Source organism: Pomacea canaliculata, linkage group LG3 (genome assembly GCF_003073045.1).
Source record: "Pomacea canaliculata isolate SZHN2017 linkage group LG3, ASM307304v1, whole genome shotgun sequence".
In the NCBI taxonomy this organism is placed as follows: Eukaryota; Metazoa; Mollusca; class Gastropoda; order Architaenioglossa; family Ampullariidae; genus Pomacea; species Pomacea canaliculata.
Genome location: NC_037592.1, coordinates 39,888,989 through 39,902,967, shown reverse-complemented (window position 1 = coordinate 39,902,967; position 13,979 = coordinate 39,888,989). Strand labels below are relative to the sequence as shown.

Genomic DNA, 13,979 nt, shown 5'->3' with positions numbered 1-13,979 from the left:
GGTGTTGATCTGGTCCTGCGGGTCAAAATGAGTGTTGATGTGCGAGATGTCTTAAATATTTTTTTATAATACAGAAGAGGAGGATAGCCGAGTGATTAGAGTACAAGCGTTTGAACCCGGAGAAGCTTCGGTTTGAGGCCAACTTGGCACAGCAAACTTCCACCCGGAGGAGGCAGCGCCCTCCCATAAAGCAGATGAGAAAAATGTGGACTTGAACTCATCACTCCGGCTGACGTTCGATCTTCTAGTCTCCAAGTCTCTAACCACTCGGCTATCCGCTTTCGAAGAGTTTCATCGTTGCCCCCTCCTTTCACCGCTATTTTACATCTGTAAATATTGTCTATTTCGCACTTTTCCCTTTTGATCATCCAATAATGATGCGAGTGTGGACTCGTCAACAACCGACTGACATAGAGAGGCTTGGTGTCATTGACATTAGTGACATTAGTGACAGTTAGCATCTACTTACTTTTGTCATGGCAATGTCAGCATTCTCCACCAAAGCCAGGAGAACGAACGCCGTGAGACCAGTGGAGTGGTCGCTGAATTGCTGTAATAAATGGCATGGTGATATGTAGATAACTGTTCTACTGATGATTCCTTTTCGTTTAGAATTTTAAGTGACATTAGAGATCAATTTCTGATTTCAAAATTATCAACAACAAAAAAATAACTATAAAAAAACCTCTGTTACATCAGTCTAAAAGAGTCGGAAATTTGTGAGCTGTAATTAAACTGATATTAGTAAGAGTAAATTTTTATCTTGGATGGTAGAACAAAGTTTTGTCCCATCTCAGAAATAACGAGTTATACCTTCATCATCGGGTCGAAAATGTGTCCGAACTCGTTGAAGGAGCCGTCAGTGTTCTGTCGCTGTATCAGCCAGTCCATGGCTCTCTGAAGGACAGCAGAGTCCACATAAACATCGGACATCGCCTCGTGGAACACACGGAGGACGAACGCCGTCAGCCTGCCAACAGAGACCTCAGTGAGAAGATATTGTAACAGTGGATGACAGTTTGGCCACGCTGATTGCTACACCTCAGTGACACTTTGAAGCTACGAAGATAATATGCTAATTCGACAACTACCAAAGAAGTTATTTGACCTACTAGTAGCAGCCACTGACAATGTGAAAAACCTTAAAAAGTTACTTCAAGTAAGGCTTTACAAAAACCAAGAAGCTGCAAGGCTAGTCATGGTACATGAAACTATTTTCAAACATCGGGCAATTTTTCTCAAATATTTTACTGCAAAATTACCTACCAGGTATTTCCTGCGTTGTCGCGGTTTCCAAAAGTACTGAAGGCGCCATCTTGTCTCTGATACGTCAACTGTCGCTGATAACCTGCAAAAATAAAACTGTTGTTACATACACGATTTTACAATGTTAGGGGCTTAGTCCGCTCTTTGCTGATGTAAACAACCAGGGAACATAATGCGCTCGTACATCAAGAGCACTGACTACCTGCTAAACGTAGGTGGGGCTGGGGCTGGCAGGTGGTCATGTTTGGGAGAATTAGTTTCTAGGTTCGTATGGAAGCTCATTCGGAAGGTTTGTGATGTTACATCTGCTCATTTGTGAATATTTGGAGAGTTATAACAGTTCTTTTGGAGTCTATGCACTTGCTTTGAAATAACTAGCTCGGTTTATTGGAATGTTGTTTCACTTGAGAGTAAAGTGAATTATTTTAAAAGTTATGACGGTTCAGCGGATAGTTCTGTTTGTTCACTTCCAGCAGTATGGCGAAAGTAAATGCACTGTTGTTGGCATGTTCTTAGCTGTAGACTCGGATGCAGGGACTACCTGTGTCGAGAAGGTATTTAATCCTTGAGGCAAGGACAGGGGTCATCTGTCCGGTTGATTTCAGATAGCTGGAGACATAGAGGTTCGGAGCCAGAGTGATCATGTTTTGCTCGCCACATCCGGTAGGCATGCGCAGAAGATTTTCGAGCCATCAACACTTGGTCCCAAAATGTCTCCTGCAGGAAACCACCAAAATTCGATATAAAATAAGTTAGACTGCTTTGACTACTGTTCTTCTTAGGAAAACTATGTTTCTTCTGCTATCGAAGAAAATGTGTCATCAACAAATTCTATTATCCAGAGTAAGACCTTCTTGCCTGTGACCTTGATCCGTGACCTGGACGACCCCTCAACGACGTCATCGGGGACGGTCACGTGGAACGTCTGGGAGAAGGTGTCGGAACCATTTTGAGCCAGGTTGATGAAGACTGGGATGTTGAATTCATTGGGCACGCCTTCAGCCTGTGAGAAGAAGACTATGACCTCTGACCTCGTAACGAGCGCTTTTTGTCGCATGACATACCACAGTCAAGCATCACTGAAAAGATTAGCTCCGAGCTCGAAAAATAGGGAAGAGGTCTCCAGTCATGTAACAGTTATACTTTTTTCTTTCTCTCGGTATTCTTTGACTATTATCTAAGTCCTTCATATCTTAATGATAACTAAATGATGATAATATTTTAATATTAGGGTTACTAATGACAGGCACCTCAACGTTGAGTTGTCGACGTTCGGCGTCAGCAGCCAGCGTGGACCTGGCGGACACCTCGATGTCGATGGCTCCCAGGGCCGTGGGGATGATGGGGAAGTACACCACAGCCTGCTCGTTAGACTTCATCTGTAGTAACAGGAAACAATGTTCAAAAATATGCAATATTTATTTCTATTGAAATCATTGGCTTTCATTGTAAAAAGGAGTGTCAGGTATCGAGTGGGAATCGCACGCCACGTTGTAGCCACGTAAAGGTTTTCTCGGTGTCAGTCGTCGCCCCAAAACCTGGGAGCAGGTCTCGCTCGACAGTCTGTCCTAACACTTACATTCACTGTGTGCTCCTGGTCTCCAGTCTCGATGATCTCGCTCCTGTCAGAGCCAATCACAACGCTGCTGTAGTCACGAGAGCCCGGAAGTGACACCAGAACCTGAAAGTTGTTGTCATTCAAAGACACGTGATCAATTTACAATACTGAAAGTAGGACTAGGATTTGTTACGACTGGCTCATATTTTTAGTATTGGAAGATTATCAGACAATGCCTAGAGTTTCAACATGAGCTAGAAATGCAGAAATCATTTTAATTTTCAAGCTGCTGATATGTCATTCGGTTAATACTGTTTATTTTATGGATGGAGATTTTTTTTTTTAACTTTCTGATGAGACAATGAACTATTTTGCCGGCCCTGTACAAACTACAGCCGTCTCTGCGAGGTCCATCATATGCCCTTTATTTTAAATGAAGCTCATACGCACCGACACGTCTGAAGGGAGATAATTAAAGATGCTAGCTTGCACCACGACGTACTCTCCCCTGAGAACCGAGGTCGGAAGGGAGACACTGACAAAGAAGGACCGGAAGACTGTCAGCTGAAAGCAAGTCAAGAAAACATTTTATTTGTGTAAATTGTTGTCGATGCAGGAGAACCCAGTGCTCGCAACACTGTGACAGTTGGGCAAACACAAAGGTTCCTTCATTCGTCAGGTACACTGTCACATCTCACGAGTTTATTCTCAAATATTCAAATATTTATTTGTGTCTAAAATGTGACAGCGCACACAGAGATTAACTTCTTTACAAGTTGTAAAGACAACAGCACCAAGAAACTAGATGAACTGCGAAATCAAGACTATGGCTAGAACACAAAGCATTGAAAGGTAAACGTATGAAACTAAAGAAAAAAGAAAGAAAGAAAGACATCTGCCTTGGCAGCAGTGGGGACGATTCCCAGGCCAGACTGCAGGTTGGTGGCGAAGGCTGTGGTGATCCAGGAGGTGATTGTGTCTGGAACTGTCGTCTGAATCGTCACAGACCCGTTGCTTCTGTTGATGACAAGGACAAGTGCTTGCTCTATGACTACCATCCTCCTTTCTAATCCCGGCATTTTGTATACAACGGAATGGGAAATGAATCTTAAAGTTCAATTGGACTAAAAAAACAACAAACAAAAACAAAAACAAAAAAAAAAGCAAAAAACTAAACATCGGTAAAATGGAAGTTACAAGATAATGGGCGAAAAAATGAGTTAAAAAGAAGGAATGAAAGAAACAGTCAAATAAGAAATGGATAATAAGAAATGGATAAAGAAAGAAATGAGTGAATGAAATGGGTGTGGAATAATGAATAATTTTTTTTAAATGTCCTGCTTGGTCCGTCACTCACCCGATGGTCTGGTTGAGCCAGAGCCAAGTCTCTGGAAACAGGTTTCGTACCCGCTCTACTTCTTTCAGCGGTTGGTTTTGAGCTTCATTCTTGTCTGCCATTCCGGGCATTGCATTAGTGAATCCTAGATGTGTTAAGAAAAACATGAGTGAACAATATTTTGTAGGATTCTGGCTCCATGGGCCAAAGTGTGAGTGACATCCTCACATCGTTGTTGTATCAGTCTGTCTGCCTGCGTGTCCTCAAGCTACACACTAGCAGAATATTCTAGGGATATCTTGACTGTGGCAAGACAAGACTGAACACGCAACAAAGAACATGGACATGAACAGGGACACAACAGGGACACAACTGAACTGCCAATGACAGGTAATCAGTTAGCATGAGGCCAGCAGGCAGGCTGGCAATTAGTCGATTGAACAGACACAGGCAGGAAAAAGTGTAAGTGTGTGTGTATATATAGATATATGAGTGTGAAAAGAGATGAGAGATAGAGAACGAAAATGAACGAAAGAGAAGGTTATAAGCCAAAGAATAATGTAAAGATGATTACTAACCAGGTGGATACATTGCAGTTGCTAGAAAAGAGACCCAAAAAGTACAAGCATTAAAAATTCCGATGAAACAAAGTTCTCATTCGTTTTAATTTATAAATGTCAAATATGTTCCTTCTATTTATTTCTGGATAAAATTAGTTACACATTAAAATTCGTATAACCAGGAAATGAGTCGCTTTCAGCACTTACACCATTACTTCTTTAGTTTTAATTGAGATTAATGAAATAAATAGTAAATATCTGGCAAAAATAAAGTGCTATAATAGTTTCACAAAGTGTGATCTTTATTACACCTTCCCAAGGTGCATTGCTAGTCTCTAGTTTAGAGAAAAGTCAGGTTTCGCCGTGATACTCACACATGTACATGGTGGGGTAGTAGCTGCCTACAACAGGAGAGAACAACATTTAATATTCTTTAGTAAACACATAAACTTTATTGTTATTATCATGTTGGTAGGCAGGGATCTTTCACGAATTTCTCTTCTTCCACCTGTCACATTCTTCTGCAAGAGTGCAACAATATTTCAACTGAGATGAGCTCAGTCCAAAATCCTGTTTCCCAACCTCTTCCCACCCGTTCTTGGAATACAAATCTTTTAAAATCCTCACAAAAATAAAGCGATGACAGGAAATATCTACAAACACTACTAATCAATATAAAGTCTCACTGACTATACCCTTAACAAGATGACAGGACCATTGTCATCTTTAGATGAATGATGATGTGTGTAAGCTTAAGCCTGAAGAACAAACAAAAACACATTCCACTGATTTTGGGATTATTATTTTGTACTGAGTTAAACCCAATCGTTTGTATAAAATAACATTCAGGTAAATGTTTAAACAGATGACTCATCTGTATTTTAGTGATGAACTGTCTAAACTAAATGACAAAGAAACTGATGAAATTGCCCAGACTTACTTGATTGTAGAGTATCTACAAGAGTAAAAATAGCAAAAATAAGTATGTTAGCAGACGACATGTTGTCTGTAGCTTCCAATACATACAAAGCAATAATTTGCAGGTTTACTCACAGATATCAATTAAATAATAAACTAATTACTCCCTGCATTTGCCAGACTACGTGTCAGATGAAATCTTAATAAAGTATATGATATAAAATATGAAAAATAGTGTGTGATGAATATAATTCATGTGCTATAAATAGAAAATAATCCTGTATAGTACTCAATGTGTACATTCGAAATTATATAGGAACAATCGCTGACAGAAGAAAATTCAAATACGAACATTCAAACACTACTCTCTGACACATACAAGAAAATACATCCACATACATAGAACATCAACACACAGACACATACATAGAACATCAACACACAGACACATACATAGAACATCAACACGCCGACAGTCACATAAATAGAATATTAACAGTCACATACAATGACTGCACTACATCATTTTATAAACAAGGAGTATTTGACAAGTCTGTAATGTTTGTTTACTTACGGAAGGGCCTCGGAGTCGGTAGTGGGATCTGTGCGGTAGCTAAAGAATAATCAGACAACAGTGAATAACTGAGAAAACATACAAAGAAAGTCGGTAATGAAGAAATTGCAATAAGACTGAGGTATAGAGAAACATTCACAGGATAGCATATAAAAGTTGCCATCAGACAATGAGGTTAGCAAGAAAACAAAATGGATCTTAACTTACGTCCATAAATAGACGGATCATCTGCAAAGAAAAGAAATTGGTATTAGCAGGCTTTAGTACATATCAAAATACAGAGGAAGTCGTTTACAAGGGAAACAAGAACAGGAAATCAGTGCGTGAGAACACGGTTCTGGGTGTGGAAATAAACAGGAGTCATTGACAGTCTGCTTGACACTCGGGTGTGATGCTAGTGGATCTCATCAGGTGTGTGATGCTAGTGGATCTCATCAGGTGTGTGATGCTAGTGGATCTCATCAGGTGTGTGATACTAGTGGATCTCACCACTCGCTTTGCTTTATCCCTCCATCCCTCCCTATGTTATCCACAAACTGTACTCACAAGGTGGAGAGTTGGTAGGAGCAGACGTGGCATGCAGATTGGCATCAGAGAACACCATAACCCGATTTCCTAGGAAAAAAAGAACCTGTCAGTTGTGAACAGACTCAAAATAAATAGTAGAAATACCAATCAAAGTTGAATGCAAGTACTATGGTCTGTGATCCGTAAAAAAACTGACTTGATGAGTTGTGCTTCAATTGTAGTTGTGGAAGAGATAAGGAAACCACTGCTTGGCAAACGAAGTGCAGTCTAGTTTCGTGAATTTCTTTCTTGCAGGTATCTCAAATGTAACAGTGATTTTGTTCGTCATTTTTATTATTAATTTGTGTTACTGGTTTTTACTTCTAGTATGACTTCTAGTGATGATGATGAAGGCAAAGAAAGAGTAAAAGGAGATTACCTCCATTGTGCTAGATATGGTGGCTCGACTGAGAGAAAGAGCGAAGGCTGAGTCCGTTGGTCTGGAACCTCTATCGTAAGCTGTCACCGCATCATCTACCTGAATGGATGAACCACAATCATAGCATCTAAAGTCCAAGCAACAAGCACCAAACTTTTTTAACAACTCTAGTTTTTTTTCTTTGTATTCGAAAATTTCTGATAGATGCGCTAATATTCTTGGCTTCACAATCCCTGATTTTGTTACTTTTCTTGACACGATTTTTTTTTTTCGTGAGTGCACTGTAGAGTAGGCTCGGTTGATGAAAGAAGGACTGACACTGACAACAACAAACTACCTGTTTCGGTGTGACGTCATTTCCGGACTTCATGAGCAGGACGCTCTGGTCGACAGCCAGCAGGTAGACCACGGAGTCAGGGTCGGCGGTCACGTGCACCTGCAGGTCGGTGTGGGGCTCGCTTTTGTTGGTGCTGAGTTCCAGACTCACCTGCACACAGCAAACAGCACGAAGCAAACTTCGTCTCAGGTTACTTCGCAGAAACATGTTTTGTCCTGGCAGCTCCTTGTTGATGACTTTCTTCTTTGTCCATTTCTCTCAATCCATCCCTTGCCCTAATTTGGATTGCATAGACTATGTAGTTATTGATCATCTCTAAACAAAGTAGACATCAGCGGCAGATAACCAGCTAAAGCAAATGAAAGGTAGACCAGGGAATGTGACACGAATCTCGGCCAATTCTCGAATTTATTTTTCACCTCGTTTTCGAAGACTCCATCGACGTTGAAGGCGATGCCGTCTGCTACAATTTCTAGGTCAGGGCGCACGTAGTAGGCCATCATGTGGGCGGTGGGGGCGAGGTCAGGGGTCAGCGGAATGTCAATGACGATCACGTGCTGACCTGTGGCATCCACGGTTTTTGCTTCGTACACGACCCCTCTGGACAGAATCTACAAGCGGGCAGGAGTGTGACTCATTATCTAAGCAATAAATATGAATAATATATAATAAATGGCTGACTCTCGACATAACTTGAAATCTTGAATAATATCCGAAATGAAAGCAACTAGAAGACCTACCGGACAAGATTCCAGTGATAAATGTACTTGTGTACCTGATATGACAGGCGCCCGATGGCTTCCGTGGCCTTTGCCTGTATCCGTGCTGTCTGTCTGCTCTGTGACAAAGGTAACATGCTTAGTTTGTAGGAACAATGTACCACTTTCTTTGTGTATGAATCCCAATAATATTTATCTATGTCGTAGCAACATTGTAGCACATGTTCATTTTATAGAAACAAAATAAATCACTCTTCACTGTTTCTTGCCAACCTATTATATGTTCATCACTCAAAAACTATAAATATTTCCACAGTAATTAAGTTGGATGGTTTCTAATTTTAAATTATTTGGAACATTTTTGAAAAAAACTAAAGTCTTTTTAGCGGATTCCTGTGGATTTATGAGTTCTTTCAAGTAACATGAAGACTCCTACCTTAAGGTTCTGATTGAGAAGCGAGAGCTGCAGGTAATTGTTGCTCATGGAAAACATCTTTTGGATGCTCTTGTAGGCTCGAAGGTTTTGGAATTCCACCTGATTAGCAAAATACAAAAGATTAGTTAACCTACTTCTGTTTGATATATAAAATACAGTTAAATTTGAAAATAAACTTTCCTCGCGTTAGTATTATGCAATCCGTGTCGTATTTGTATCACGTGACAGGTGCCATATCCCGAAGTGCTATTGATAGTCTCGAATTACTATCATGGGCAACACTTGTAACATTCCGCACCTCAAGTAACATCACATGTGACATACAGTCTGATGCACGTCACCACGTTTGACCCGCGTGTCACGTGCTGTTGCTATTTATAGAAACGTACGCTGACGTCAAGCGACGTGGCGTTGGCCGGAATGTCCACGTCAATCTTGACCACACCCGTCGGTGGAACCTGGATAACTTTGATTGGCAACGGGTAGGTACCCGTGAACTGGGAGACACCGTACAGGTAGCTGTTGTCGGACGGGAGGGTGTAGCGAGCCGTTGGGATGAAAGTCATGAAGTAACTGCCGGCAAGAGGACTGTCATCCTGCATGGCGGCCTTGGCCTGCCACAAATAAAGTTTTGTTAGGTAAGTAAAGATTTGTATTTCAGACACCACTTAAATCAGGACGACTTTTGTATTTTAATATATTTTAGTCAATCTTGTTATCAAATATATCAGAGAAACGAGGTAATTGTATAAACTAGTTGTTAATGTGAACCAAAAGCATATTACAAACAGTAATAACCATGTGATGCTGTATCAACTCACGAAGACACTGAATGGAAGTCCAGGCTTGAAGACACCAGGCGTGTTGTCCAGTATGGTCACTTTGTACGGCGTGCTCCTGTAGGTCACCACCGCCGACCCCTGCAGCTTTATGTCTGTCAACGTCTCCTTGACAATGGCTGTCACCTGAACATAGGTGTTTTTAGTTAGAAAATAATGACAGAAACAGAATGCAGAAAGGGTTCTGTATGTAGCCAGTGCCAGCCAGACAGTTAAAGGAAACGAAACACAGCAGCGGAGCTCAGATGGAGATGGGAAAGAGGGAATTAATCGACCCAGAGGACAAAAAAAAGTTGATAAAAATGTGTGACTGTAGCAAAGACTTCTCACGCGTATTGCAGAACACCTTCGCGGGATGGACTGGCGAATTATTACACATTTACTGCAGACATGCACTTATGACCCCACTGACCCCACCCTGACCTTCTCTTTCTCTGACTGACCTTGACCGTAGAGCCGTCATACGTCGATGTGACCCTGCTGATGTCACTCCTGGGGACAGAGAACTTGGCCTCGCCGTCAATCTGCACACGACACGCACCGCAACCGTTACCATGGCAGCAATCTACAAGCTAATTATGTTTGCATATTTCAAAACCAAACGTTATCCTTAAAAGTAATTTTCTCGATGTTACTACATTCAACAAATCCAATCATCAACTTGTAAAACTTTCGTTGTACAAAAGAACTGTATGTGTCGCCCCTAGTTACAGATGGTATTAATCATAGTGCTGTCTTGTTGTCACCCTGTGCGTCTCTTTGCAACGACTGTTTCAGCAGTGACAAGTAATATATGGAGAGAAGCAACTTCTCGTAAAGTTCAAAAATACAACAATGTTATCAAATATTAAAATGTAAAGCTGTATTCTGTGTCAGCCAAGCTGCAAGTACAGATGTCCGTTATTACCTTGAGGATTCTGTTCAGCATTGCATCTCTCAATTTTATCCTCAAGCTACAATGACTTCTTCCAAATGTGAAAAAATATTTTTCATGCTAAACTTCTGTCCATGGAAAGCAGTAATTGGTATTATTTGTAAAAGGGGAAGATATTCCTCTTTACTAACCTCGAAGGCAATCTGCATGAAGGGAGGGTCCTTGCCGCAGTAGTCTGGTCCTGCTGTTGACGACACATGCAGCTCCACCATGCCTTTCACAGGCTGGCCAAAGGTGTAGCTGCAAATACAACCAAACCTTTCTGACAACCGTGGGAGTATATCTTTAAATATTTCTTTAGTGTCAACAAATCCTGACTGGAGTCTCGAATTCCTAGTTAAAGTTAATTCCTAGTTATTTGTTCATTTGTGTGTTTTAGTTCACTTCATTCTGAGAGCCTGCAAAGGGGTTAAAGACAGGAAGTACTTACACGGCCTTGACCGACCCCTTAAGATATTCATCTGAGACCAGCACGTAGGACGGTACGTCCACTGTGACTTCAAATCTTGGCAAGTCTGGAACATTCGGCATTCCTGTTAGTTTTGTCAGTCTTCAAACTGTCTTAACTGGTCTCTTCTGACCACAGGTACCAGCGGTCCTGCCTCATCTTGCTTGGAGATTGGCTGGTACCTGCTAAAGAGGATGATGATGATGATGATGATGATGATGATGATGATGATGATGATGATGATGATGATGATGATGATTGGTGATGATTGGTGATCACTGGTGATTGATGATGGACAATAGGTTTGTGAAAATAATTTTTTAAACTTTTCTTATTAGTGTCAGTACTTACTGTACTCCTCGACTGTAAACGTTTTCGTAAAAATGTCCGAACGTGCGCTTGTCTGAAAGAGAAAATTTCAATCGTCAATTCCAATGAAAGATATTTCTCTCACTTGTTTTTACTATGACTAGTTTGAGCCGAATACAAGTTATTGGTTCCTAAAGTCTCAGTGGAAACCGTATGACCAAACAAAAATTATTATATCTTGAATGAATGTCATAAAATTCGCCAAGGACACAGTCAGTTAGAGAGCTTGGACCTATTTCTGAGTATTACGATTATGTCAGGTTTCCACAACAAATGATTTTGCAGATTTTACGACACAGCATTTTTTGCAGATATTGGGGAAAACCAAGCAGGAGTGAGACTTTTAAGCGGTCTTGCCCCATAAGAAGCTTTTTAAATATAATCTCATCTTTTATCCTGTGCGTCTGTCAGCCTGCCTGTGTGTGTGTGTGTGTGTGTGTGTGTGTGTGATTTTCGTCTTCTTTGTGGAACTTTTGCCCAATTCTGTTGAAATTCATTTTTATTGAATAACACCCAAAGTCCAGATGGTGATTTTCCAAATAATTCCTGTGTTTGAAAGGTACAACATACATAGTACATGATAGCAATACCTGCAGTTTCACAACAATCGTCCAGTCACCGAAGAGTGGCTTATCAGCCAAGCCCAGACTTCCCTCCACCACTCCTTGTGTCCCAGAAACGTCGGCCAGTCGCTGGATCTTGTTTTTGTTGGGATCCTGAGAACAGATAGACGGTAATCTGAGCCCACCACGATATGTAAACATTCCGTTAGCAAAAATAAACAACAAAAAACAACCAACAATAAAATAATCTCCGCGAAAATGAGACAGGGTTAAAGGTATACCAAATGTGACCACTAAACTTCAGTGATGATAGGAAAGATAAAAGAAATTTATCATAAATGGGAATGTTATTATATCTAATGAAAATTTTAATTTCTTATGGATATTATTATCATCACAAAAATACTGTTCTAAAACTCACCGTAATCTCTATATCGAAGTTTCCCGTATACATTTTTGAGGTCGGGGTACACTGCAAAGACCCTGTAGTGAACTGAAAGGAAATTAAATATTTCTTACTCTGTTACAAAGCTGTGATAATATGCAACGTATCGAGATGGTATAGGAGCAATTTTCGGAAAAACAATGTTTTACAAACATGTTTTGAAACTGATGTTCATATTTTGATTGCATACACAGATTGGAAAACTTTACTATAAACATTGTTATCCTGTTTCTATCATATCCTATAATTTAACTGTGTTAATTAGAAATACACTTATCAATATTAATACATATGAGCAACATTATTGCTTTTTGTAAATATTAATAATAGTTTTTATCTACCATCCTCAATCAAGAATTTAAATAAAATTGCTTTTAGCCACAGAAAAGGTTTGGACTTGCTCAGTCCTGTCTCCTCGAAGCTCCATTGTGTCCTATCTGTATTTTATTTAACCAATTCACAAAAATTCGCAAACAAGAAACCGGAAGAATTTGATTGGCAAACTGACCGAGTTGCCCGGGCTTGTAAATAGCTTTGTCTGTCTGTACAAGGATGGTTGTCACATCGTAGTTCATGGACAGGAGGCCGTAGGCGTAGTATCTGATTGGATGGGTGACATCGTCTTGCATGGAGTTGAAAAATGTACAGTCGGGGCAGCCCACCTCCCAGTAGTAGGAGCCTTGCCTCAGGTTAGAAGGCACCTGGAGAAAACAATCCAGAGAAAAGATATTGGACCTAGCAGCCTCATCTACTGTCATAAACGTTTACCAAATTAATAGTCCACGATTAATTTAAGAAATTATTTCAGTTTGTACTGAAGTTAAGTTTTTGGCATTCTAACATGCATTAAGAAATATATTTCATAAAGGGATGGAAATATTTAGGGCAACGAACAAATAATAAGATAGAAGATGGTCAGGTTAAGTCTACAAAATTTGTTATATTGTATTCTTGTATTTAATTGATGTTTTACTATGCATTGCATTGTAAAATATTGTATTTCTTTATAAAATGAGTGTTCACATCTTTTCCCGTGTCTAAAGAGACAAAAAGGTATTTAATCATTTGACTTTAAAACTTAAGAAGAAATAAATTACTAAGGAGATATTTCGCAAAAAATGTTTGTACTTACTGGTAAATCTATCACACCTGGCTGTCCTGGAACACAGAAAACACAGAAACAATTTTGTCCTTCAATGCAACAATCAGGACATTTTAATGAGTTTTTTTTTTTTTACAGCCTCGATTTGTGATGACATGTGCAAAAGACTCGTTTGACCAAACTACCTGTGCCGCCAGCAATAAACTGTTTTCCTTTTACTTTCTAAGAGAGACAGAGGCCGGTCACATGATCACATTGCAGATGGACTCAAGCTGACCTTGCTGGTTGCGTCTCAAGGCCGGCTACAGTTGACCAAATATGAAAACGAGGGCTATCCCTATCCTTTTCCCTCCTCCCCTATTCTAGCGCAGAAAAGTTGTATTTTCTAGCTCACCTTTGACGAAGACCTTTGACCCAGTGACGACAGTGGGGTAGGAGAACCTGCCGGCAGCATTGTCAAACACTGTGTCGTATATACGAGCCTGCAGTGTCAGCGGCCGGTCAACGAACGACTCGAACACGAAGGTCAGGTTGAAGCCTGGGATGGCTTGCCTCGGAACCGTTAGCAGGTAGTTGCCACTGCAGCAGAGAGAGAGAGAATCAAGAACTAAATTACTTCATATGAGAGA

The 13,979-nt window shown here is 40.4% G+C and overlaps 2 protein-coding genes across 3 annotated transcripts in view; one reads left to right on the top strand and one right to left on the bottom strand.

Annotated features, from left to right (window-relative positions):
* Positions 1 to 13,979, top strand: part of LOC112559734 (CD109 antigen-like) — a 55,745-nt gene that overhangs the window by 29,215 nt on the left and 12,551 nt on the right. The gene's annotated exons all lie outside the window — the stretch shown is intronic.
* On the bottom strand, positions 3,724 to 12,891 carry LOC112559737 (CD109 antigen-like). The gene is made up of 22 exons (XM_025231105.1): positions 12,757 to 12,891; positions 12,225 to 12,296; positions 11,831 to 11,956; positions 11,223 to 11,274; positions 10,854 to 10,938; positions 10,555 to 10,663; positions 9,933 to 10,013; positions 9,472 to 9,615; positions 9,040 to 9,264; positions 8,651 to 8,749; positions 8,271 to 8,333; positions 7,915 to 8,106; positions 7,496 to 7,645; positions 7,159 to 7,257; positions 6,759 to 6,827; positions 6,420 to 6,440; positions 6,213 to 6,251; positions 5,661 to 5,675; positions 5,095 to 5,121; positions 4,739 to 4,759; positions 4,182 to 4,305; positions 3,724 to 3,841 (listed from the first exon to the last, which is right to left on the bottom strand). The coding sequence occupies exons 2-21, from the start codon at positions 12,255 to 12,257 to the stop codon at positions 4,246 to 4,248; spliced, it is 1,710 nt and encodes a 569-aa protein (XP_025086890.1). The 5' UTR covers positions 12,258 to 12,296; positions 12,757 to 12,891; the 3' UTR covers positions 3,724 to 3,841; positions 4,182 to 4,245.

Excerpts from the sequence above, each read along its gene's own strand:
- LOC112559737 (XM_025231105.1), bottom strand. The coding sequence starts at position 12,257 with ATGTATACGGGAAACTTCGATATAGAGATTACG. Across the intron at positions 10,664-10,853 it reads AAGGGGTCGGTCAAGGCCGT|CTACACCTTTGGCCAGCCTG; the intron begins GTAAGTACTTCC and ends TTGTATTTGCAG. Across the intron at positions 4,760-5,094 it reads CTACCCCACCATGTACATGT|CAACTGCAATGTATCCACCT; the intron begins GTGAGTATCACG and ends TCTCTTTTCTAG.